This window comes from Cygnus olor, chromosome 17 (assembly GCF_009769625.2).
Source record: "Cygnus olor isolate bCygOlo1 chromosome 17, bCygOlo1.pri.v2, whole genome shotgun sequence".
NCBI lineage: Eukaryota > Metazoa > Chordata > Aves > Anseriformes > Anatidae > Cygnus > Cygnus olor.
Window position 1 is genome coordinate 7,706,046 of NC_049185.1, and position 25,663 is coordinate 7,731,708.

Sequence of the window (25,663 nt, forward strand, 5' to 3'; positions counted from 1 at the left end):
CCACGGAAAATTGTCCTTGCTTGCCAGCGATCCTGCCCACAACACAAAAAAAGAGAAAAAAAGGAAAAAAAAAATAAGGAAAGGGTCTGCCGCATGGTACTGTGCCAGTTCCATCTGCTTTTGCCAGCTTGAAAAGTAGGAAACCAAAATTCCCTTCCAGGAGCGTGTGTCTCTCTTTCCTTGACGAACTGTCCCTTGTGTTTGTACAAAAAAATTCAGTCTCTCTCTTTTTTTTTGTTAAACACAATCATTCTTCTTCCTGTTCACATGCCATTTCCATTCTGTCTCCATAGTTGCAAGTTGGTTGTTTTTGGGTTGTTTTTTTTTTTTTTAAACCTTCCTCCCCCCAACATCCGCTAAGACCTGCCTCCAAGTTCTTGCATAGTTGAAGTATATATGCCGTACTTAGCTTTCTGAGTGTGAATTTCTGACTGTGACAAGAGTATGAGTTGTAACCATGTTAACAAATAACCAGTGGTTCTAGAAACCATTTTTATAAAGTCTACCTATGTTAAGAATTTAATATTGGTGTACATTTATATTAACAGAATATTTACAGTTTGTTTTCTGTTTTTTTTTTTGTTTAAAACAAGAAGTCAAAAAAAATTCCTCTTAAATTTCTGCATAATATAATAAGGCAAAAAACAAACAGTTTTGTACATTATTATTATTATTAATATTTTAATATATATCTGTAACTTCGGTTCCAAAGTACCAAGGTAAGTGATCAATTGGCCTCAGAAGGGAACCTCACAGTGGACTGTAAAACTACAGTATTTCCATAAATAATACTTTTAAGAAACCCTGGGTATTTTTTCTTAAGGATCTGAGGCCTTTTAAATGCAAATTTAACTAAAGACAAAAGCAAAAATTTCTTTTTTCTTTTTAAGTGAATAAAGAGCACAAAATTAAAAAAAATACAAATCCATTAAAAATGTTTCTCACATTTGGGAAAAAATGTACAAACTTGCTATTTTTAACTCTTTTTTTTTTTTTTAGCACAGAAACAAAAACAAAACCAAAAATCAATACCTATATATTAAATTCCCATTCTCAGCAACCTTCTTGTTGGAAAGTCTGCATCCCCGACCCCATTATTTATGGAAATGTGCTTAACTTCTACAAATTTTACATTAAAAAAAAAAAAAAAGTTTACAGCAGTGCATTTTGTAAAAGGTTTGTTTTTCGTTTTTCTTTTTTTTGTGTTTTTTGTTTTTTCTGTTTGTTTTGTTGTTGTTGTTGTTGTTGTTGTTTGTTTGTTTTATATACAGGCGAGTTTAAAATTCAATGTTGGGGACTATCGTGCCTCTACTTCTTTGGGGTTCCTAGAGGGGGAGTAGTCCCTGGACTCTGAGTTTGTGAGTGGAGTAGTCCTGCGTGGGGAGGCAGGTCTGGTGCTGCTCGCTGGTACAAGAGGCGGTGGGGCGCTCAGCGCTGCAGTTGGTGGGTTCCTATTTAAAATCCCATTGTGCATGGCAGTGGATGGACTCAGTCTGGGGTAATGCATCCCGCTTAAATGAGGCATGAAGGATGGCACGTGTGCCAGGTGACTTTCGATAGGGGATGAGTGCAAGTGGTGCATTCTGGCACGCTCAAGTTCTTCCCGTAAGTGCAAGCGCTCTCTTTCCTCCACTTGCCGCAACCGCTCCTGCTCTCGGCGGGCTTCAAGAAGGTTTTCATGGTTGTAGTCATGGGGCTCCCTGTCTCTGTAAGAACGCTCATGGTCGTAAAATCCAGAGGTGGTAGGGAACCTATGGATGGGATCCGTCCGGAGCTGAAAGTCCATTCGACGGTGCAGGTCTAAGCTCCGGTAGGCATCTCGCAATGGGTCCCTCATTGGGTCCCAAGAAAATCCAGGATGTGGCAGCCGCTCTCTTCCTGACAAAGGATTCATGCCTATGAGCGGGGTCATCATTCTGCTGCGGTCCAGGACATTCATGTTGTTCATCTGGTGCACGCTGCCCATGGAGATAGGCATTGAGGCAGCCATTGAGGGAGGCAATGACAATCCATGCAAAGTAGGTGGTGGGGGATGCTCCACTGATCGGGAGTGCTGCGAAGGCTCAGACCCTACCACCAGCACATCACTGTCTTCTTTCCTCTCCTCTTTGACTTTGATGTCATTCTTAATCTTCTGGAGGTCACTGGGAAGCTCTGTCTTTCTCTCCATGTCCTTGCTCATTAGATTGGTAAGCTTTAAGCTCTCACTTAGTGCAGGTTTGCTGTATGGGGATACAGACTGGATTACTGGCTTTGTGTTGTCCTCAGAGGGTCTCTTATCATGGCTTGGAGTTTCCTTCACTGGGGAACGGCTCTCTTTAATCTTGTGTTCTGCTATGGGCGGCTCTCTCAGCCGGTCAGGGTGCTCCCGCTCGGGTTCTTTGGACCTTTCCCTTTCACCGAGGCTAACCTGCCTGATAGGATCACTGGAGGTTTGGCTGTTGCTGCGGATGAGATTGCTTATCTGATGTGTCACTGGAGCTGATGCCGGTGAGGATCTGTTTGAATGTCTGTTTTTATCCATGAGGTCTCTGTAAAAAGAATGCAGACATCCTTGGGTTTGTGTGAACAAACATACATATGATGCTGGATGTGCATAGTGGTGTCTAGTTGCATAATCTGAAAAGCTCTGCTATAGCTATGGTATGCACTAAATGATATGAACTACCTGCCTTTAGGTTCTATTGAAAAAAAAAAAAAAAAGCGCTAAACATCTACAGATCTGGGGACTGAACTGGGGATACATTTGAAAGAACAGCACATTTCACCTTAAGAGAAAGGCCAGCTCACTAAGAAATGTCGGAACAAAGTCTAGAAAGCTTATTTTTTTAAAAAAGGTGATTATTGCATGCATACATACACATCTTGCTGCCAGACAATGATTTTCTTGGCTGTAACACTTTTAACTGTGGTTCCTTTCCTAAAACATGGATGCAGGCACACAAAATGGAACTGTTCTGGAAGCCTACAGAAATGTATGAAGGTCCTTCATGAAACAGCCTCATCAACTGGAAGCAGCTGTAACATGATGGATATTTTTCTATAGGGCTGCAGTAAAGTTTGTGTCGCCATCAGTTTTGGCAGTTAAACTAGGTGCTTAAGCAAAAAATTCCTGCACAGGCCGAGAAAATGAATGACTGGCCTTTTTTATGAGAGGGCCTGCTATGAGGAACAAGGGGTTTGATGAGAAATGTCCATTGTTTAGAAGAAGGCATGAGAATGGGGTTTATGCTTCCAACTGCACCTCTCTCTGTGAGCAAGCCAATTAGTTGCTCTTACTCCCATGTCTTTAAGGGAATAAATAATGCTCACCTTTTAGAAGCACTCTGCTCTGAATAAACACTTCAAACACAAAGTATGATGGTGGGATTGAGAGAACTGCATTATGCAGCTGAGGAGCTCAGTGATGCCTACCTTTAATGCTGGGCTTGCATCTGAGTCATAAGAATCATGGTGCTGTAAACTGGAGGTGTTTTGGGTAATTCTGTGGGTATTTATCCCTTATGATTACATTTGCTAACCAGATTTCTCTCCCTGTGGTAGTCCTAATTGCTGGTCAAGGATGTAGCTTATTAAAACCATGTCTAAACAAGGATGCTGGGGATAGCTTTGGCTGAATTAATAGACATATAACAGAGATGTTAACCCCTGAGTGAACACTCTTAAAAGTGAAGTAACCTTGACTTGGAAATGATTTATGCTGAAGCCAACAAGGGAGCTTCCTATCTGAATGACTATCCATACAAGCGTGTCAGACAGTTTAACACTGAAAGCAAGATGATTTTCAGCCTATTCCTTCTATATAATCTTGTTCACAGGCACTGCCTGAAGAGCTCATTAAAAACACTCCAGGCAAACTACAAAACCCTGATCAGCAATGAAATGCACACACCTAAGGTTTGCTGGCTGTTATTGTCTACAAAGAAGTAGCCTGTTGGAGACAACCAGGGTCTGAAATTTACAGCTTGAAAATCATATAGCTGGAAGCTAATGAAGTATCTATAGCTCAGGTGATACAGTCCTGTCATCATTAATAAGGGCTTGCCTACAGTGCAATTTTTTAAAATCAGATTTGCTAATGAATTCACACACACTGCTCCAGATACAGGCATTTGCATTTTTACCTTGTTAATGTCCAGCTAACATTTGAATTCATCAGCATATTTGTAAGGGGAGCTATGACTGTCTACAAAGGACCCATCACAATACCACCTCCAGGAATTCAGAATACATAGCACTCCTAAAGGAGGCTGGTGAAAACAGCTACTTACACCCTGAAAACACAGTGACGTGCTCATTTCCTCAACCTGGTGTTTTTTTAAAACCTGATAGTGGGGAAGTAAAGACTAGCCTACTGTATCTCCACAGAGGACAAATCCTAAAAGGCAGAGGTTTCTTTTTGTGTCACTAGTACTTGAGCTTATCTCGGGGACGGAGCTATCAGATGTTTCAAGGACGAGCAATGTTTTGCTCCGAAGGTGATTTTAAGATGGGAATTGATGGTAAAGGAAAAAATAAGAAAAAACAGAGAAAAAAAAGAGACTAGAATCAAAAGCACACATGGCTCACCTCTCTTTGTCTCTGTCATCTTTACTCAGAGAAAGATCCCTCTTCTCAGGCTCTCGGTCCCGCTCTCTGTCTCTGTCGTGGTTTGTCACCGAGGAGCTTCGCTCAGAATCGGTCGGCTTGGGCCACTGTGGAGGTGTTGGGAAGGACGGCGGGGTCCGATGGAGTCTATTCCATGGCTCATGGGGATTATTGAAATTCTGCAGGTTTGGGCCATCTTTGTGAGTAAAAATGTTGTTGTGAGCTAGAATAATGGCAGGGGAGGAGGAATAGTTAAAAATAATTAAAACCAAATAATTACATATGCATTTTGCACAACACTAATTAATCCAGAGCTGTCCTTTCAAGGCTTATTTAATGTGAAGCTCATGGTGAGGGGGAGCTACTAGCAGGTGGTCAGAGATACCTCCGGCACTGGGTGGAAGATCCACCAGCTCTTTTAAGGCTATTTGCGGAGGAAGCTTTCGCTATACATCTGAATAACTCAGAAATGACAGAAAACGCCCAGCTTCTTTTTTCCCCCCGCCCCAGCAAGGGTTCCAGCACAAAAGCAATATTCTTCCTCAGCTCCCTCACTGGCAGAAACTTTAATTTGTGGGTAGTTACAAGCAATCAGCTGCCTGCAGCTGAGGATTCAGGGATTGTTTTTTTTGTTAAAAAAACCAGACTACTTGGTGGTATGTATGTATGTGTATAAAAATAGAGCTTGGCTGTAGGCTGTTTAGAACAGTCACTTGATTTTCCTCCATCAATCTTCAACTGATTCCTGTTGCACCATGAGATGCAAAAGCATGCTCTTATGTGTGGCTCTCAAGCATGTCTTGCCTACAGGTAACATGTTTTTGAAGTAAAATCATTTTATACAGGTAATTTAAACTCCAGACAATGGTTACAGAGAAAGTCTACATGCTGAATTAGGAGCAGTATCAATAGCTGTTCCACTGTGCATCTTCACTGTTGAAGGGTGCTACTTTAGATGCCCATGGGGTATCAGAGCTCAGTGGGGTCATGCAGCTCCAGCACCTCTAAGAACACACAAGGCAACATCCCTCAGCAGTGAGGAGACACAGAGCACACCTATTGATGTCTGTGACATGCAGAAAAGCTCCCACCGCAGAGACCTGGAAATCTTAGGTGCAGTGTTTTCACATAGGAGAATGGAGGTTAGGAAATAAACTTCTTTAAAAACTACCACCAGCTGCTGTAAATATTAGCATGTGGCTTTTCTGGAAGGCATGTTTGTCTGCAGTAACCCAGCCAGTACTTACTCAGAGCATGACTGCCTAATCCTCCAAAGGCATTGCTGCCTAAGTTCCCAAGGCCGCTGAAGGTGCTTGACCTGCTAAATGGATCTGGAAAGGCAAACAGGGATTTAGCAGGCATTTAGCCAAGAATGTTGGAGAATGAAATGCACCCCTCCCCTTCTTAACGGTCTGAATCCAAGTAGGATTAGGCCAGACTTTAAGCTGATCCTTCTCATTGCAAGGTTCTTTGCACAGAAAATTCCCAGCATGTTAAAAGGGAGAAGGGATTCAGTGCTCACACTGCAAACAGGTGCTGTAATAAACTTTTGTATGCTAGTCAGAGGGGAGCTAGAAATTAAGTTTGAATAGCTGAAATTAGGATGGCTGCTGCTAAGCTGAAACTCTCCTTCCTTATCAGCTGTAATAGCAGCAGCATTGAAATTGCCTTGAAAGAAGAACATCAGCAGCTCCTGAGTCAGCATACTGAGGGGATGCATTGTTTCACTGTTGTTTCTGTGTACGACCTTCTACCCTCTTTATAATGGTGCACTGAGAAAGTCCTAAGCGAACTGCTATGGACATCCATCCAGAGACCAACTAAACACATGGGTCTGTTTGTACCAAAATCCTCTCCCATAATCTATTCCTTGATCATAGTGGTGGAAATGATAGCATAGCCTTAGCCTTTCTGGCACTTGTCTTTGTAAAAATTCCTGCCTGTTTTTTCACTGGAGGCACCCATCATCAAAAGAGGTCTGAGTGCCCAACTCAGGTTTCTGCACTCCAAAGATAGCTATGGGTTAAAACGTGCAAGTACACTTGTTTTTCTCCTACTGGTCATCTCTAAACAACTCCTCCTGTCCACTGACTTTTTGGCTGTCTTTTTAACGTCTTTAACTTGCCATGTTACAGGTGAGGTGCTCCCCACATTCCTATATTTAAAATATCAAGGCAAACAGCACAAGTAACTTTTATTTTTACACAAACAACTATTTACTTATTTACTTATTTTGAAATAGCTGTTCTTGTCCCTCTCCTTTGCTATTTAGTAGTTGAGTGACTTTGTAGAGATACAGTTAATTTTGACAGAATGTTCAGGAGTTGATGTAAATCTAGGTATTTGCAACAGAAAGAAGTCTACTGGGTCATGTGGGATGCTGCATGTACTGATTGGATGAGTGTTACTAAAACATTAATCAACAGAACTTGAACCTTAATTGGCAATGAGCTGCTTGTGAGCTTTTAAAATGAGAATATTTGAGAAAATCAGGCCCTACTTACTGCCAATTAGGAAATTGAAAGACTGGAAAAATGTGCAGAACAGCTATTTGCCAGGAACCGTTCACTCAACTTTAATACAGGACCTAGCCAATAACTTTCACAGGTAAGAAAGGGCATGGGAGGAGCCCATTTTAAGCTGTGGCTTGTTTGAGGTACCTTTGAAATAAAATTTCTCCTGTTTCCCTGGGCACATTCAGCAGCACGGAAGGGCTCTACAGGTCAGGTTTCAGCTTGTGTGCCGTGCAATGCCCAACTCTGTTGAAGGGGAGAGTCTGCTAATCCTGCTCCTCTCCTTTGGAGGAGATCACAGGGGGTGTGCTGGGAACCTGGTGTGGGTGGTACAATTTCTGAGCGAGCTTCTCATCCCTGAGAAAGTTTAATCCTCTCCCTCTGATACTGCCACTGTGCCTCAGGCAGGACTGTGCTGAGAGCCAGGACTGGGTCAGACGTATAAAGGTGAAGGCAGGGTTTACTTACACTTACCTGCCAAGTGGTTAGTAGGCAGGAAACTGCTGTGATGAGGTGAAGGACCAAAGGGCGTGGTGGCTGGATGTGTCGCACCTGGGAGAACAAGGTCTCTTTTTAGTTCAGTAGCAAGTGACAGAGGTCCTGGCCATCAAACTCAAGAACCAGATGCAAGGGCACAGTCAGATTTAAACAGTATGGGTGGGACAGGGGCAGACCCCAAATGGCTACGGGCAGGATTTCTCTCAGTGCTCTTTGAAGGAGTCTCTCAGCACTAGGAGGCAGGAAGAGACCTTGCACTGAGTGTTGCTGCTCACCTGCAGTAACGGGGCAGTGAATCTCTTTGTCTGGCATTTTCAGTCATTACTCTGTGTTTACACTAAACAGGGTCAGTCCAGGTTACGCACTCAGACAGAAGGTGCTCGGAAGTGACTGATTAAAGTCTACGTGAAACACCAGTTAATGACAGGCACGCAGGGAACATCAATCATGCCTCTCCCATGAGAGCCCCATCTTTGCTCTCACATCTGTCTCTGCATACACAGCTTCCCCGCACGATATTTTTTCCCTCTCCTGAACACTGCTTACTGCCATGGTGCCATGCTGCCCTGGGGGAAAGGAACACCACTGCTTAGCACACTGCTTTACATCAGGTTGAGGTAAGGTGAAAGAATGGGCTGAAAATAAGCTGGTCTGTCCTGCATTTCAAGGTGGACTAAGTTCATGCTCAGGTGGGCTTCATAAAGGAAAACCAGAGCAGAAAATGAAAGATTTGCTTCTTTTGCAGGCAGACACACACAAAACTGCAACTGCAACTTGTGAAAAGCACTGGTGTCACCTGGCATGGGGATACGTGGGTTTTGGAGGAAGATCAGTTCCCACATATCCTGCAAATGACAGTGTGTTTGGGGAATCTCCTGGGCCTGGCTTTAGCCCCCAAAGATCAGTACAGAGGATTTTCAGGATGCACCTGAAATCTAGTTTTGAGTATTTCTGTTTCAGATGTATGCACCAAAACATTTCTGTGGTTCCAGCATTACACTGACAAGTCCAGCCTTCTGCAAATGTTTAGACTGTGAATGTCCTGTCAGTGCCTCCTCTGTGCCAGGGCTTCACATACTACAGACAAAGCTGAATTATCAACTACAGTAACTTTTAGATCCTGTCTGGATGCAACACAACTTCTGCCTCCCTTGCAGAAAGCAAAATCTGCCATACCTGTGCATTAACTCTCATTTTGTTAGAAACTAGTAATTCCACTCAATGACAGAAGCAGCACTTTCTACATGCAAAACAGACCAACACCTAAATAAAGCTTTTCAGTGCTTTTCTCTCGTATTCTGCTGGTAAAAAGGAGAGAGCAAGAGGTTGACTCTTGCAAACATCATCAGCCATGCTGGGCATGAACACGGGCTGTTCACTAACAGCTGGCTTACCCAGTCACTGCTTTCTGCAGTGGTAACTTTCTATTATAGAAAATAGGATTATGATCCTTCTCCTCCTGGTGCTCAAGTTTTCCTGTCACCTTCATCACAAAGTTTTCTGCCTCATCTGTTGTCCATGTGAATGATGACCACTGGTGACAGGCCTGCTCTGGCAAGTTCCTGCCCCCTCATCTCTAAATCAAAGTTTCTACCATATATAATTGGTGCTGATAATACTACAGGAGGTCACAGCAAAAGTGGAGGGAAACAGAAGAAAGAAATTGATGTACATAGGAGAAAATACGTCCTGAACAAGGCCTTAACAGGGTTTTATGGAGGTGTTGGTCAGTCCAGTACCTGGTTTAACTTGGCGACAGAGTCCAGTAACAGGCAGTCATTGTAAAATGCACTCATGTTCTGAACATGAACAGACTATAAAGCCTGAGAGGGAGACAGTGCTGCACATCCCTCACCAGCCTGGGCACCACGAACCTAAGCAGCCAGAAAATGAGTTGAGGAAACTTAAGAGAGACCACGGCAATGAGACCTGAAGTTATCTATAAACATTCTGACTGCTCCAATGCCTCAAGATGGATGGAGACTGTCATCTTTCTAATCCTTTAAGATTTCAGAAGGTGTATAATGGATGGGAGATTTCTTCAAAGGAGACGGCTTACAAACTCAACTACACGGGCTGATAATAAAAAATCCTCCGGAGAAAGCCAGGAGCAGCACTGCAGGCTGTCAGGTAGTTATTAAATATAGCATCTGCCAGGCAGCCGAACATCCGTCCTGAAGACAGGTGGCCCTAAGATAACTTATGTCTCCCACAGTAACTAGGCAATGCAGCAGAACCCATGATTCACATCAATGACATGCTTGTTCGATAAGGTGAAAAGAATGCCTCAGATATTGCAGAGCAAAAGATTTATTCATCTATATACTACTGCTGCAATGTTTGTTCACTTTGATAGCACTCTTTACCTAGATTTACCATGTAATGGCTCTTGTGATTAATGCACTCATGGACAAGTTGCTGTAAGGTTGTTTCTCTCCAGCAAAAATTTTTTATTAATTTGCCTTCTATAATGTATCTATTCCATAATAGTTGCCTCCTGCTTTTATGAATGGAGAAGCAAGCCATGCTTGCATCTTTGTAAGAGGAAAAGCTCAAGACACCAATTAGACTGGTGCTTTGATTCAATGGACTGTTTTTGCCTGTTAGGGTAAACTTTGTCCAGCAGTCTTAAGTAATAAAAACATACATGAAGCAAGATTCTTGTAATGACAAGACAGGACAGACTAAAGACAGTGTTAAGGAAACAGCTGCTATAGGAAAACAAGCAGAAGTTTGTAAATCAGCTGTGCTTATGCTTCCAGTAGATGCAATATACATCTTGTCCCTGTACTACCTAAGTACCAAAGACCAAAAGATCAAAATACAGGAAAGCATTCTACAATATACAGCTAGTATCAGCAATGATTGTATGTGGTGGAAAATTGCACGTGATGTTTAAGATTTTCCATCCACAAATAAGGGCTGAAAGACAAACTGAACCACGACTGGAGTTCCTGAAGACCGTCTGACATCCTCATTCAAAAGTCATTTCCCACTGCCGTTTCAGCTTGATTCAACTCTGTTGCTTTTATGTCATGCTTGGGACAAAACTTGTAACTCTTCTAGTATCATTCACTTCAACAATAATGATGCAATACTGCATCATAAAAGCAGAGTTAAGTTAGTAAGAAAGTTACATTTGTTGTCAGTGAATTACATACATAAGTGACTAAGTTGTACCATATGAAGTGATACAGCTCACTTCAAAGGCTGACTTAAGCATCTTAAATAAAGAAAGAAAATCTGTTTAAGTCCGGGTGGGAGTTAGGCCCTTGGAACAGAACAAAAACATCTGGTAGATGGACATCAACATGAGTAGCAGCTGTGACCTCCAAAACCAGAATGTCAGAGTTGCAGTCTCCTGTGGTCAGACATCAAGAACAGGGCAATGAAGCTTTCTGAACTTTTGTAATTGGATTCACTGTAATTACTTCTTCAACATATCACAAAGCAATTTATCTACATATACTGTAGTTAATTCTTTTGTTTTTAAAATCAATGTTCTGTTTTAAGCCTTAAGAGACTGCTGCACTTTCTAACATATAAGGGAATTTTACATTTAAAAAACAAATGCTTTACAAATACACCTTCTGTGATATTTTTCAATGTTGTTATCATAGTTTTCCGTTTTACAAAAAACCCATTTACTCAGAAAATAAACACCACCTGTTGAATGGCGCAGCTAAGAAGAACACAGCAAATACAAAAGCATGGAAGAAACCAGGGCCATTTCCAATCCTACGCAAGGGAAACATTTTCAAGTGTTTTGTCAAAATTGCTTTTTAAAATCACTCCATAGTCAATTAATCAGGCACATAAGAACCAGCTGCACAGACCCGACTTTAAGAGCCAACTACTGAGATCTCAGTGATGCACAGAGGAATCTGTACTGGAGTCCACAGGCTCTGCTCTCAGAGCCCAGTCCACAACTGTCCCCAGTACTTCCACACCCCTCTGAATATTCCTCCCATTAATTTTTGAGGCATATATAGCTGTAGAGACACACATTAAATACACTGACTTTTTTATGTTTTGTTTTGTTTTTTCAACAAACGATGATCCTCCCTTACCTGTGGTAGAAAACAGAGGCCTGGCAAGGTCCTGTGGATAATGGAAGCCTGGAAACACGCCAGGGGCAGGAGGTCTGCTGAACAGGTCAAGTTTACCACCTATCTCTAGCTTGTGGGGATCCAGCTGCATTTGCTGTCAAATGATACAAAAGCAATCTCATTATGCATTTCCTTTTTTTTGTTGGAGAAAAGAGAGGGAGTTCAGGCTCATTCCTGCTTAGCACTGCCAGGGAGAGTTAGTAAGAGTGACAGCAGCATCTCTGGTCACATACTGCAGCTGTGCTCTGACAGCATCTATAAGGCCATTTCACTCCACAGCCTCTCAGCTGCCTGCCTCGTCCACATGAATAAGGTCTGAAGTGAGCTCTCAACCCCTCAGCACACACACTGGAGCATGCAACATGATACACTGAGCACGCTGCACGGTGGGATCAGTCGGCAGTCTCAGCCTGACAAAAAATATTCTGCAGGCGGAAAGCTGCTGACAGAAGCCTTGGGAGCTGGGTGACGGACTCGTCTGTTTTGCTTCTCCAGTTTGGAAAGAGAGAGACGTTCCTAGACTGTCCTTCCTCCAGCCAACACAACTCAGCATGAAGGCATGAGGATAGGGATGAAGAAAACTGACTATGAGATTCCTCCAGAGGCTATTTTTATCCTTACCCTATAGAAGTGAGCATGGTCAGCCTGAGGAACTGCACCTTAGTCAAAGACATGTATGTCTCTTGAGAAATATACAGCTTAAAGATGACATATTTACTTAACAATAAAAAGGACACACACAACTTGTAGAGGTGCTAGTTATGATCTACCCACTTAAACACTTAATAATGTTCATTAACAGGTCAAAAACCTACATCGGGAACTATGAAAAAAAAAACATCACTCTACAGAAGTCGTATTATTTGCTATTCTGCCTGCCACAGGGAGCTTTGAGCCTGCAAAAGCACCCCCGCGTACCTACGTCTTGTTACCTCTTGATTTTCTAAGCCACTCCCTCTGCTCCCCCATCTTCACTGCAATGCAGAAAGACCAGGAACCTACTTGCCTGCTCTACACTTGGTAAAACGTTCTTCACGGTATAAGTCACTTCATTCTTATTAGGGTAATACTCTGTATTCCACAGGAGGTACTAGTATAGAAGGGAATTGACATTAAACATGTACGCTTTGTATAAAGCTGGATTTGGAGCAAAATTACCATCTGCTTCCCTTTCTTCTTCTCTTTCTGTCTGTACACTTAGTATCTCCTGCTCATTTTGCTACCCTTCAACCCAACTCCTTTGCCCTCAGATAAACTTTACAGTTGACAGAACAAACATCAAAAGGATTGAAAGTGTTAGTTAGTCAATACAGACAAGTTTAAGGATCACCAATACTAACTGCTTCCTCCTCATTAGTCACTAAAATATAACATGTAAGTCAAAAGACTTGGCTTTGTTCCATAAACTGTCTGAATTACCTTTATCTTTTGCTGATGATGGTAGATCTGCCAGGCGATCTGTACATGAACCGCACACCACTTCCCGGGTTTCTGCAATGGAAAGTGCAAGAATTTAGATAGATTTAGAATTTAGAATTTGTTAGCAATCTACATCAGATAGAATGTTTCATTTCCCTTACTGTCAAACAGTCAACTAAGCAATGAGAAAGGCTGACTACTAAAATGGCACAATAGGTGATTAACGTGTGTTTTTTTTTTCTGTACTGCACCTGATGATGTTTAAATTAAGAAGGAAAGAAACAGGAAGAACGTGGGATATCTTCCTCATCTCATGGAGATCTCAGATCCCTGCCTTGCTCTCTCATACTTGTGCTTCCTCCTTCATAAACTGAAATAAATGGCTGCAGAGAACAGTATGACTTGCTGAAGAGAAAGGAGTTGATAGTTAACCATCCGGTTTCTGAAAAGAGCTCTGTTCATTCATCCCTGCTGTACAGGGTCTGCAGGCTAACTCATGAGCAATTATTATGAATGCTTGCATTGGGGGAGGAAAAGGGTACTGACAATCACCAGGGATGAGCAGTGCCGCAGCTGAGTAGGTTGCTGTTTTTCAGCTGATCTGCAGTACCCACTATAGTGTTCTTATGGAACATCAGAAGCACAGATAAAACACATTGACCTAAGCCACCACGAATCTGACCAATTGTGAACATCTGTCCAGGCTCATAGTCATTTATTTCTGTGACCCTTATTTCATACTGTCAACTATTAATGCGCACAAATGGATGCAAAATATGGTTGGGATTCAACCTCAAAGTTATTAATCAGAAGCAGCTAAGAGCTAACTATGACATTTTGCTTTAAATAAAGGATGAGCTTGAAATTTTCTACCAGACATGTAAGATTTCAAAAACATATGTACAATATTTTAAATATATGCTATATATATATGTATAAAAATAAAATCCCCCACAAACCTTACTTACTCTTACTGGAGGCCTGTAAGGGTCTGACACCTATGGAAAACGCAGAAATAAAACGATCAGTCTTTCTAAAACTACCCATATGCAGAAAGGTGGGGAATTTCCTTCCTCTGAACAAGTAAAAGCATTTAGAAAGCAATGTTCCAGAGAAGTCCCCTGTGACAAGGAAAACCTGAAGAACTTAAATCAGGCTTAAAACTTCTCTTTCATTCCTTGCACCAAACTCAGCAAAATTTTATGATAAATAGAGCAGCTTCATACCAGCAACTGAACAGTACCCACGCTTTTCTGAACTTTGTAATTGTTCTGAAATAAAAGTGCGCATAAAAAAGAGTGCATAGAACTACTCTCCAAGTGATGCTTTGGGTAAAGATCTTGAAAGGGTTTCCCGCCTCATTTCCCTCTGACTCTGTTTAAAGCAGTCAATACATCCCTTTGTATTCATGACTAGTGGAGGCTACTGTTGTCTCACCAGAAAAAGAAACTTCTGTCCTGACTTCATGTTCACAGGCTACAAGGCAAATTTACTCATCAGCTGCTCTCTCTCTCTTTTAAATGAGCAATCACTGTGTTTACTGTAAATCCAGATAAGCTCAAAGGAAGATTATATATTGTTGCCTACCCCTGGAGTCTTCTGCAGCAGTGTATGGTGGACTGTGCCCGGTCTACCTGCTACATCGATAGGGTTTGAAGTCTGAAAGACAAGAACAGAGTGTGAATAAAACTGTTTTATACCAGCAAACATTTAACATCTCTATCAGATGTTAATAGCATTAATTAGTCCATGTTTATACTGTGCTTTGAACACGCATATTGCTACATTAGTGCTAAATGTTATCTTTTACTGACAGCCAACAGCATTTAACCACTGTGTCATCTATTATTATTTAGCAGCAGTAACAGTATTATGGCAGCACCCCTAAGCCCCAGTTGAAATCCCAACCCCATTGTGCTATGCAGTATGCAAGTGGATGGGAAGAGATAGTCCCTTGCCCCCAAAAGCTTCTTCTTTAGACAAAACAGGCAGCCAGTAGGAGAGGAAACGAGAGAGGTGGATTGATTCCCTCAGTGTTTCAGGCAGCAGCCAGTATCACAGTCATGAACAGAACAATCCAAGCACTCCTAGTCCCATATTCCACCTATTGGACTGTGGACCCTTTTCCATCCGGGGCGAGATGATACAATGCTTACAAAGGCAACAGCCCATCTATTTGCTTTGACAAGACAAAATGAGAAACCTTAGAAGGTGCTTGTGGGTCTTTTATAGCTTTGCGTTGTTTATCCCATCATTTTCCAGCAAGAATTAAACACCTCATTGAAAATCCCTGTTCCTCCTCCTCCTCCGGATCCCACCTGTTGCCCTGTCCTAGACGATCCCCAAGAACTCGTTCGTCTTCTCGCTCTGGAATTCATCCATCTCCCACTCCCAGAGCAACTGCACCTGGTGCCTCCACACAGCTGAGTGCAAAGGGGTAAAACCTCATTCCCCAAGTGGTTATTGGGCTCACATTGTAGGTCAAATTATGGTAGATTTCAAACAGTACAAGGAATGAGTAAAATCATGGGTGTGGGTGGTTTTAATTTGTCTAGGACTACGTAACTTCCAGATTCATTAAAAAGAGGATTCTTGTGTGTGTGTAGGTGTGTCAACAAGTTCCTCAGGCAGATCTGAGCTCTTGGGGCGTGTCTGACAGCTGAGGTATATATAAGGTGGCAAATAAGTTACAGCTATCATAGAGGCAAGAGTTGTAAGATCACAACACGTTAAGATAGCATGGTGTCATCCTGTCCCTTTGTCCCCTGGAGAAAGATGTGAAAGCTTCCTCCAGCAAAGTAAACTGAATACTTCTGACCTTTTCAAGTTCTTAGCTTGTGAGAAATGCCTTTGGGAAACTAACTGAGAAGTCTACCGTCAGCCTGGATTTATGTGCAGTGGATTTACACACACAGCTGTAGGCAACTGGCACAGGAAGGGGAAAAACAGAACCAAGACCTCTGCTATGGAAAGCAAGAAGTGCAGGATTCAGTGTGCCAAAACTAAGTCATCGGGTCTGTAGTGTTCATGAAGGCTTTAGTCAAACAGCTTGGGAGGGAGAGAGCACAGAAACATGATGCAGTAACAATGCAACAGACTTGAGTGGCTTTGCCCAGCAGTTCAACTGCTCCTCTAGAAAACTGGAAAATAATGTGCCAAAGTGGCAGATTCACTTTTCAACCTATTGTTTTTCTTCTCTCTTTCCCCAACCCCCCTTTTTTTGGTTGTTAAGATTGCAGGTAAATACTGCACTGTCCAGAGATCAAGTGATGTTAGTGATTAACCATGGCACCAGAATGTGACCTTGTGCTGTTTAAACTCAAGCTAGAAAATGTTCTATGTATCTATCATTAAAATGAATTAAAATACAGCACTAAGTACTGTTTAAAAATGTAAGGGGTCTGTGCTCATGTTTTCTTTCTTGCTGTGCAATCTCTTTGGTCTACTGGCATTTTACAGTGAGATGGTATCTATAAAGCTCTGTAGCGAAGATGGAAGCCCAAAGATGCTGCTGGTGTATCAGAAACTCCTTATTAACAGTGGCCTTATGGCAAAACTGAACCCTATTTTCATGCAAGCAAAATTTTGCCATTTCCACCTCATTTGTGCAGCTTTTCCTGAGAAGGAAAGCTCAGATCTTGACAACTTGGGGTCTGTAGGGAACCCCTGGCATTCCTTGCGAGGACAGCAACAATTAGCAACAATCCCAGCAAGGGCTATCTATGTTCTGTCCCTCTTGCTCCCTCTGCTTAGAGGCAACTGCTATTCTTCCTTGTCTGTTGCCATTACGTACAGCACTACTAGAGGGAAAAAAAAAGCCATTTTAAAGGCTCTGCTATTTGCCATTTATCCAGGAAATAAAATAATCTAAAGGATTCAATGGCCGCTGAGGAAGTACTCCAGGTTCTACTGAAAAAATGAAATGAATTGGGAAGATTGCATGAGGCCTTGTTTGCAGTGGTTACTAATTACTGACTTCCACTCTGTCAGTGACACTGCTGAGGAAAGCACACCACACAGACCTCCTTGGTATGGTTACGGAAAGGACCACGCAAATGCAAACAGAAAAGGACAAGCTACAGTGCTGGTTCGTAACGTCCTCTAACACAGTAGCAGGGCTCTATGGAGATGCAGTTCAAGATAAGAAATCTCTAAAACCACTGTAGGTAAGGAAGACAAACACATGGCACCTTACAAATGGAATAAATGCTCTATTTTCAAACAAATGCTATATAGATATAATGAATCTTTCTTGTTTGGAGGGATTTAATACTTTCTGTACATTATAAAGTAGTTAATAACAAGAACAAGTATGGGAGAAAAAAAACAGTGCACATCACAGAATTCACTGAAAATGGTGGTTATCATGGCAACATTTCCAAATGCCAATCAGTGCTAGTTGTAATGATACGTTACGTTTGCAGTGCACCTTTCAAACACTATCTCAAAGAGGCTTGCAGGCATTTATCAACCCTTATAAACCCACTGCAAGATAACTTTATAGATGAGGAAGCTGAGGAACATAAGATTTAAGCAACTTGCCCAAGGTCAGACAGTGTTGGAGCTGGGAATAAAAATTCAGCTCTTTCAAATTGCTCTACCCATTTATAGCAGTCTCTCCCTATTGTTCCCACACTTGTACAGTCAATTTCTCATTCTTTCTGGAAATAAACACAGTGTATCTTTTGCAATCTCAGTCTGTTAAATTTATAAAATGATTTGGGACTCATTGGTCTATTATTAGCTGTAAATATGTCAATCAAATAATGCATTTGCCTGTATACTTCTCCAGTTTCAGTTGACCTCCCAAGTGAACCACTACATCCTTTTCCAAGGAACAATCTGTAGTGCCAAGAGAAAATTTCTGCTCAAGTGTTGGCTGCTTTGTGCAGAGGATGCTCACAGATCTGTGGGGTGATTGCTTCCAACCCTGTGTTGCACTTCCGCTAGTTAAATCATGGGCTACAAAATCACCAGAGACACGACTCTGAATACAGTTTCTCTCCCAGCAAAAGAACAAAGCCTTCAAAGAAGAAGTTTGTACCTTCGGTTGAAATGCTCCCTGAAGTGACCCAAAGGGACCTGAATGTGGAAGCATGGGTGGCATTCCAGGCATTGCTGGAGGATAGGTTGGAAAGAACTACAAAAGAAAAAGAGATGCTTATGTCACAGGACAACTTGAACAATAATGGAGGTAGGTGCCAAGGCTGGCACATACAAAAATAGTACTGTGTCGGACAAGTGCCACGGTGAAAATACACACTAAATTTGCTTTAATTTTTTTTTAAGAGCAAAGCCAAAACTTGGGAAATGTACTCATCTGATGAGTTTTCTTAGTAGTGCTGAAGAAGTGTGCCTTTACAATTCGTGGAACTATTGCAGGAAGCACAGAACTTTCACCATTCTTGGAGAAATTGGAGTAATTTGGTTTCTATGCTCACTTTTGGTTAACTTTGCGTTTTTCTACAGTAGTAAACAAATTGATCCTGTTTTGAAATGTGACCTGGTATCATTCTCAAAGCAAAAAAGAACCACAAGATGCTGTATTGCACACTAACCACAGGCAACATGCATACCACCTTGTAGTTGAGTGGGTAAAGTTTTGCTTAGGCCTCTCCTGAGCACATACAGCAGTTTTCCAAGTCCCAAAACATAGAGAGTTTTTGTGCTTTGGAGCAGTGGGGAGCACCAGGAAGAAACCACCAGTCTGACTTACTCCTGTGACCTGAGCAAAATCTTGTGAAAGAGCCATGCACTCTGGGCTGCTGCACTGTGAGAAGCACCAGCTGCAAAGATACTGGAGTGACCACTGATTTAGCCATTTCTGCGCATTCCCTGCCATCCCAGGCACAGCATTACAGAGCCACAGCAGCAGAAATGCAGTAGACAAAGGTTAAAAAAAAAAAGCTTAAAGAAAATTTTGTACCTTAAAAATAAGTAAATCAAGACAGAAAAAAAGAGCTTTAAGAATGAATGAATCAAAAACTACTGATCAATCAAAAACAAGCAAAAGAGCAAGCAGAACCATTATCAAAGACACCACCTAGAAAAATAAGCACTCACGTTGGAATGTCGAAAGTAAGGGTTGTCTAATTTGGGAGCGTACTTGTCAAACTGGAAAGAAAAGAGAAAAACAAAAAAGGAAAACAGGTGAGTTTGTTTTCGACAGTAACAGACACATTAGGATTTCAACACAGACAAATCATCATGACCCATCTGCACAGCATTTAACAGAGCAGAACTGACTGATTATTCCATACTTGCTCATCGGGGAGCTGATTGATTTCCCAGAGCTAACAGGGAGAGAAGGGCACTAGCCCCCAGGTTGCAATGGGTGCTGCTGAGTCTCGCTGCAGAATCTTGTTAGCAGGCACTATGTGATGTGGTTCCTTCACTATGAAGAGAACAGTCCTGGTATCTGCAGGGCAGTGAAAGGCAAGTTCAGCTCCAGGTCTAGCTCTGGGATCAGCCCCTGGAGCACTGACCAGGTCACAGACTAGATGGGGAACGATCATTTCCATTAGACCACAATTTTTACAAATACCTGCTCCCTATTTTCTGGGATCCTGTAAGTGCCAAAATTGTTTGGAAAAGGGTTTAATTGCTTTAGATGCACAAATATCTCTATATTCTCCCTCTTCTGCAAAAGAGAGAGCTCCCTGGAGATAAAGTGATTGTTAACCTTTGCCTTTCCAGCACGGGGTTTTAACACCTCCATGTGTGCAGTCTGTGCCCCGTATTTATTTTCATGACCATTTGTCCTGTACCACCTTGGAAGCAAAAGCAAAGCATATATATGTTGCATTTTAGAACAATATGTACATTCTGCTGGGAGGAGGGAGCGGGGAAGGAGACAGGGAAAGGGAGTTGTAGGACCCCATGAAAAGCTGCTTATTTAGCAAGTCAGCTGCTGTTTCGCACTCCTCTACGTGCGGGAGAGTAGATTTGTAATTTTATTAATTACAGTTATTACTGGAGCCATGTCCCCTCCAGTGTAAATACCATAAATTACCAAACACATGCAGCTGTAAATTTCAACACTCTTCTCTGGTGTTGGGATTAGCAGACCTGATCTAGTGGAATATAAGAAGATGTGAGCGAAATATAACAAAAGAGCCTTACAAGCTGTTTTTGCTATGAAGGCTGACATCAACAGGGCATGGGTGGGAGGGAAGGGAGCTGTTGGCAGGATCAGATGTCAGGATTCTTAAATAACACAGGAGATTTCTGAGAAAAGTTTCAAGATTGTTTTACGCAGATCAAGAAAAGAGGAGAAGGTGTTTACACATGAGTACACTGAGCAAACACCTGGGGCTACATTTTGAGTGGAGGATATTACTTTAATTGTCTCACTGCTAAGCAGATTACAACCCAAGAATGTCATCAGGCAATCAACAATGGGAAAGAAAAGTGAGAAACATTATGTTCCTTGAGTCCTTGGTAGTCCTTCCCAAATGCTGCTTTTGCTGTTAGTCCTTGCTTTTGCTAGCATTAGGAGAAGATGGCTGCTTCTACATTTTAGACACAGTGTGAAACTGAGAGGGAAAAAAACCTGTATCTTGTTCTTTCAGCCTAACAAAGTAATTGCCAGAAATGGGAGAGTGCATTTTAAAGTACTGACAAAATCCATTTGTAGCAGATCTCTAACAATTTTTTAACAGCTGCAGCAGAGCCCCATTGTGTTACAAGCAGCTTCAATAGAAGAAGACTAAAGCTTATTACATGGCCAGGAGGATCTCTTCCACAAGAACCAGCCATGCACAAATTAGTGCTTGTTGAGGCAGCCAAACAATAAATGCCAAAATTGATATAGGTCAGGGAATTAGGAGGAAGAGGGACAACACTCGCATCAAACAGAAGAGCTGCTGAGCTATGGCGAGAGCTCCGGGTATGCCAGCACACTCTGCCCCAGAATGGACGGCGCTGCAGCTGTGGGGATGCGTTTTGTACCAGAGGCCACCGATTTGTGGTGCCCTCGTTCGTGTGTTTTGGTGTGCCAAGGCTTGTGGCTCTGAGGAAAGGGAAGTGAAGTACCCAGAGGGACACGCAGGAAGGGGAACTACGGGGACTCCAGGCTTGTCTCTTGGGTGCAGTACCTGCACCCTGGGGGCACCTGGGGGCCTGGTGTGGATGGAAAGGGGGAGTGCTGGGCCTGCCTCTCCAGGGCCTCATTGGAGGGGCAGGGACAGCACGCCTGGCTGAAACGAAGAGGACCGCTGCTTTATTTGTTTTGACAAGAGTGGGTTAGGCTTTTTGACCAGAGATGCTCTACTTATCCTCACATTTTGGGCTGGGGTACGCACCATGGGAGGTGCAGAGGGCGGCATGAGCGGCGTCTGGGGCAAGCTGGATGGAAAAGGAGTGAATGTGTGCTGGTGGGTGTGTTGGTGCTGATGCGTGTGTTGGTGCTGGTGAAACTCCGCTCTCAGCAGCGGCACCGGGCCAAGTGAGGCAGCGGCCCGGTCCGAACTCTGAACCAAAAACCGGTTGTTCAGCTCTTGCCTGAGCAGTTCGTGATCTAGAGGAGAGAGAGAGAGAAAAAAAAAAGACACAGAGGCCCGTGGGCCTGTGAGTACCACAAAGACGGAGGAGAAAGAGTCAATATTCACCTGGCATTCCCTGTTTCTGCAGGTCATGCTGTGGTGGTTTTCTACGTGAGGACTCATTGGTGGAGGTAAGAGAGATGCCTGTGACAAAGTACCAATCAGAATCCCCGAATGAGGCTGGCAATACATGATTGGTTGGTTGAATGATATCAACAGGCTGGTATCTAAAGACAAGAGAGAACACCATGAGTCATCACAGCAGAAAACATCATCCAGGGGCGGCAGCAAGCGGCCGCCCGCTTCCCCCGCCCGCCGCCCCGCCACCCCGCCCGACGGGACGCGCCCTACGGGGCTTCAAATGACCCATACCGACCTGATTCCTCGGAAGTTTTTAAATTCGGAAGCGTATGTGTGTGCTGAAAAGGGATGTTGGGCCTGATTCACGTTACGCTAACGTATATACGTACTTGAAAGGCACCGTTCTGACAAGGGCTACAAGGTAGTGAGGTAACGATGGGCTTGGGTGGCTGTAAGCTACCTGCTCTGATGGCTGCTTCTCAACAGGTCCCCGTGCCGCCCTCCCCCTTCTCAGCCCCAAGACATGCAAACAGCGACCAGGAACATCCATCCTACAAACTGAGGCCTTCTTTGCAAATTTATTTATTTATTTGTTTATTTTTGAGGTCTTAAATACTAAGCAGTCAATTTCCACAATTTCTAGCAGGCTGTAATTGTCATTTTTTTGTCCTTGCCTCCGGGTTTTTCTCCTATGAGAAAATATGGAGGAGGAATCAGCAGGAAGAGGAGAAACACTGAACTGGCTCAAGATCTGCAAGAAGGTTGCAAAGACTGCAGGAACAAGATGTTCCACCACATGACAAGTGGTGTCTCCTCAGCAGCTTCCTCTGGAATAACCAAATTACACCCAATGTGAATGTAGCTTAGGGTAGTGGCAGATACAGCACTTTAGAAATGATGTGACTGAGGAGAATAAGAACAAATGTCCACTTGCCCAGAAATGTCTGGTGGTATCAATTAAATCCATCTGCGATTTTACCTAAGAGCTTCAAATCGTGGTCAGCATCCAGCATGTTGGATGTTTTGTAAGCTGAGAGCAACCTGTGTCACCGGCTGCAGATGACGCACCCATTCCTGACTGACCTACTCGCTACTGAACTTACACGAACCTACCTTTTAAGCTGCAGCACTGAATATAAAGGGTCAAATGAATACATGCACTTTAAAGTGTTATTTCATATTTCACAGGCATTTCTTTCACTTAAAGTTTTTAGAGTAACACTAGAAATATCTAACTCACTTTCTGCAAATACGTTGTTTAGATCTTCAAAGATAGGCACTGTGATCTAGAATTTCAAGGTCTCTGCTACCACTTAGAAGTGTTCATCTTATTGAAAGTCACTTCTGAAGGCAAATTTTGGATGCCTAATTCATTTGCTTTTTGAGTAATAATGTGCTGCTAGGAGCAGGTACTGTGTACTTTTACAATCTGTATAATAATAATATTTACATATGGACAGAAATGGAGAGCAAAAAGTACATACACTTGTGATACTAAAGACTAAGGCACTAGACCAAAAGAATCTATAATGGGTTCTCCTCAAAAAAAAAAAAAAAAAAAGGCTGAAAACACTTAGGACCAAAACCTAACATCTTTAGAGAATATGAATATGATTTCATGTGTGTCTGTTTATGCATTTAAATCTGGCATGACTTAAAGAAACCAAATCCTTCTGTTAGCATCAAGATAATCCACTTTATGTTTTTCTGGAGGGAGAGATAAAAGCAAGTTGGCAGTTTTAAGTGTTCTGATATCCGATTTCTTTAAGAGACTTGAAGCCAGACTGATAGATTTGCAGCTGGCTCCAGCCCATAGCAATGCACCACAACTCTGGCCTCTGTCAGGACAAAAAAAGGCCCGAAGATGTTTGGAGAAGCAGTGTAGCACTTGGAGGAGTAGCTGCTCCATAGTAAGGTCTGTTGGGTAATAACCCAGCTCCATGAGACGCTCTGGGCAATGGTAAATTAGAACCAAGTTCTTGTGCCTACCAGCAATGCCTTGTCTTATGGATCTCGCCATGTACAATGTAACTGGGAGCAGACCTCTGAATGCCCAAACACTACAGTCAAGTGTGCACACATGAGGTGGGCATGGAAGAAGGAAGTCAATTCCGCTAATGTTGCTAGGTACCCTCACATTCAGAAGAGAAGACACAAGGACCGGTGTTTCCTGTGTCATACACTGGAGCTGCTGTTAGTGCCCTTGAATAGAGGGCAGCAGCCTGCATGAGGGTTGCTCCTACATTACTTGCATAAGCTTTAGGTTTTCAAAGGAAGAAATGGCACCAGAAGTGCATTTTTGTTATTCAGAGATCTGAATTAGTACCATCACTGAATGGAAGAACTTGGTGCTCTGCTTGGTAACAGTGACAAGTGTGCCAAAGCAACTTTAAAGGAAGGACATTTTTTCCTCCGAAGTAGGAGGAATAAAAAGATAACAAAAGGAGACTTCAAAGGGCCATACCCTCTTTTAGGCTTTTCTAAGCTGGCGCTTTTACTGAGAGCACACATGCACTCAAAGAGCACAACAAGGACCATGCTGCTAGTGGCAGCTGGATACTAGCTCTCCAAGGCTGCTCAGCAATATTGTTTGCTTTTAAGAAACTTTTATGTGAATGACAACAGAAGCTGCTGGCTATGCAGCGCTCTGTATCGATTTTATGATGTGCCAGTTTGCAGGCTTTTCATATAATGCAGACAAGAGTCATTTCACTGTCTGTAGGGTTAGACACCCAGACCTTTCCCTCCACTAACTTAGGCCTCTCCTGCTTCAATTGCAGGAGAAATCCTTTTAGTAGGAGCATGACTGTTAGCGTTTCCTGGCAAGCTGCTGAATGTGAATAGGTCACTTGATCTTGCACCTCCTGAAGTTAATGGTGAAAACATACTTGCTTTCAGTGACCGCAATATCATGCTTTTAGCGAGCACATTGCTATTTCCTTTCGCAATTCTTTCAAAGTCTCCATCACAGTAGTTCTTTGCCTTAAACAGGGGAAGCAATGAATAGGTCTCCCACAGTGCTGCCAACATCTTCCCAGCAATGTGGCTGAAATTCTAGATAGTGCCAGGGCCTGTGAAAGCCGTCAGCTTTGGCCTATGTGGTCCTGCTTCTGGCTAGGAACCCGCAGCACTTTTGTCTATCATCGTTCTGAGAGCTCAGTTTGGACCAATTCACATTTCTCTCTCATTTAAAGAAGTAGTTCAGAATAATGGCACATTATTTAGTCCCTGAAAGAAAAAAAACAAGGGGATGCAAAGCTATCAGAAATCTCAGCAGCAAATCTGCCTTTTCCTTATTCCTTTAACTTGCTTCATAGGAAATGAAGGGTGCATTTTTTTTTTTCCGAAATGCTTGTCCTGTTTAATCCCTGCTGAGTTAGCTGCAGAATCAAATGCCAGATCAAAAGGAGGCCCCAGCAAGTGAAAGTTGCAGGGAAGTCTCCAGCTGCCAGGGTCTCTTCCAGGGACAGCTGTAGGATAATGGATAAGCTATAAAGAGGGCATTTAGGGCAGAAGTGACAATGGAACTGGGGCCAGGGAGAACAAAGGAAACTTTTTAAAAGGATGCAAAGACAGTGAGTGTTGAACAGCAGAGGCTGTCAGTTGAGCTCTCTCTGCCTCATACAGAAAGGCCAAGCACCCACAGACACACAGAGTTTGTGCTGCCACAGGCAGAGGATCCTGCTCTGCCGGCAGGATGTGCTGCTTTTCGAAGGATTGGAGCAGGGCATAAGTGTGGGGGCTTCCCACTTGTTCAGTTAGAACAACTTCCTGGGTTGATTAGAAACATTGTTTTTTTCCAAGTTGGTTCTAGTAGCTGCGGTTTTCATTAGAGGGGGGGAAAAAAGGGGAGAATGGCAAATTAAACTTCAGTTCTTTGCTAATCTAAAAAATGTCTGATAACTAGAATGCC

General features: G+C 42.7%; 1 protein-coding gene across 42 annotated transcripts in view; it reads right to left on the minus strand.

The window, feature by feature from the left end:
* Window positions 1–286: 286 nt before the first annotated feature.
* The window catches only part of FBRSL1 (fibrosin like 1), a 517,648-nt gene continuing 492,271 nt past the window's right edge, over window positions 287–25,663 (minus strand). For 12 of the 42 annotated variants that reach the window (XM_040577041.1, XM_040577032.1, XM_040577034.1 and 9 more), the window contains 11 exons: window positions 21,409–21,644; window positions 19,190–19,240; window positions 18,171–18,266; window positions 14,714–14,785; window positions 14,086–14,124; window positions 13,127–13,198; window positions 11,669–11,801; window positions 7,575–7,652; window positions 5,835–5,918; window positions 4,570–4,810; window positions 287–2,531 (listed from right to left, as the gene is read on the minus strand). In XM_040577041.1, the coding sequence (XP_040432975.1) occupies window positions 1,298–2,531; window positions 4,570–4,810; window positions 5,835–5,918; window positions 7,575–7,652; window positions 11,669–11,801; window positions 13,127–13,198; window positions 14,086–14,124; window positions 14,714–14,785; window positions 18,171–18,266; window positions 19,190–19,240; window positions 21,409–21,644 (2,336 nt within the window). In that variant the 3' untranslated portion in view covers window positions 287–1,297. Of the gene's footprint in view, window positions 2,532–4,569; window positions 4,811–5,834; window positions 5,919–7,574; window positions 7,653–11,668; window positions 11,802–13,126; window positions 13,199–14,085; window positions 14,125–14,713; window positions 14,786–18,170; window positions 18,267–19,189; window positions 19,241–21,408; window positions 21,645–21,735; window positions 21,897–25,663 lie in introns of all 42 variants that reach the window. The other 30 variants (XM_040577052.1, XM_040577042.1, XM_040577045.1 and 27 more) reach the window with 17 other exon arrangements.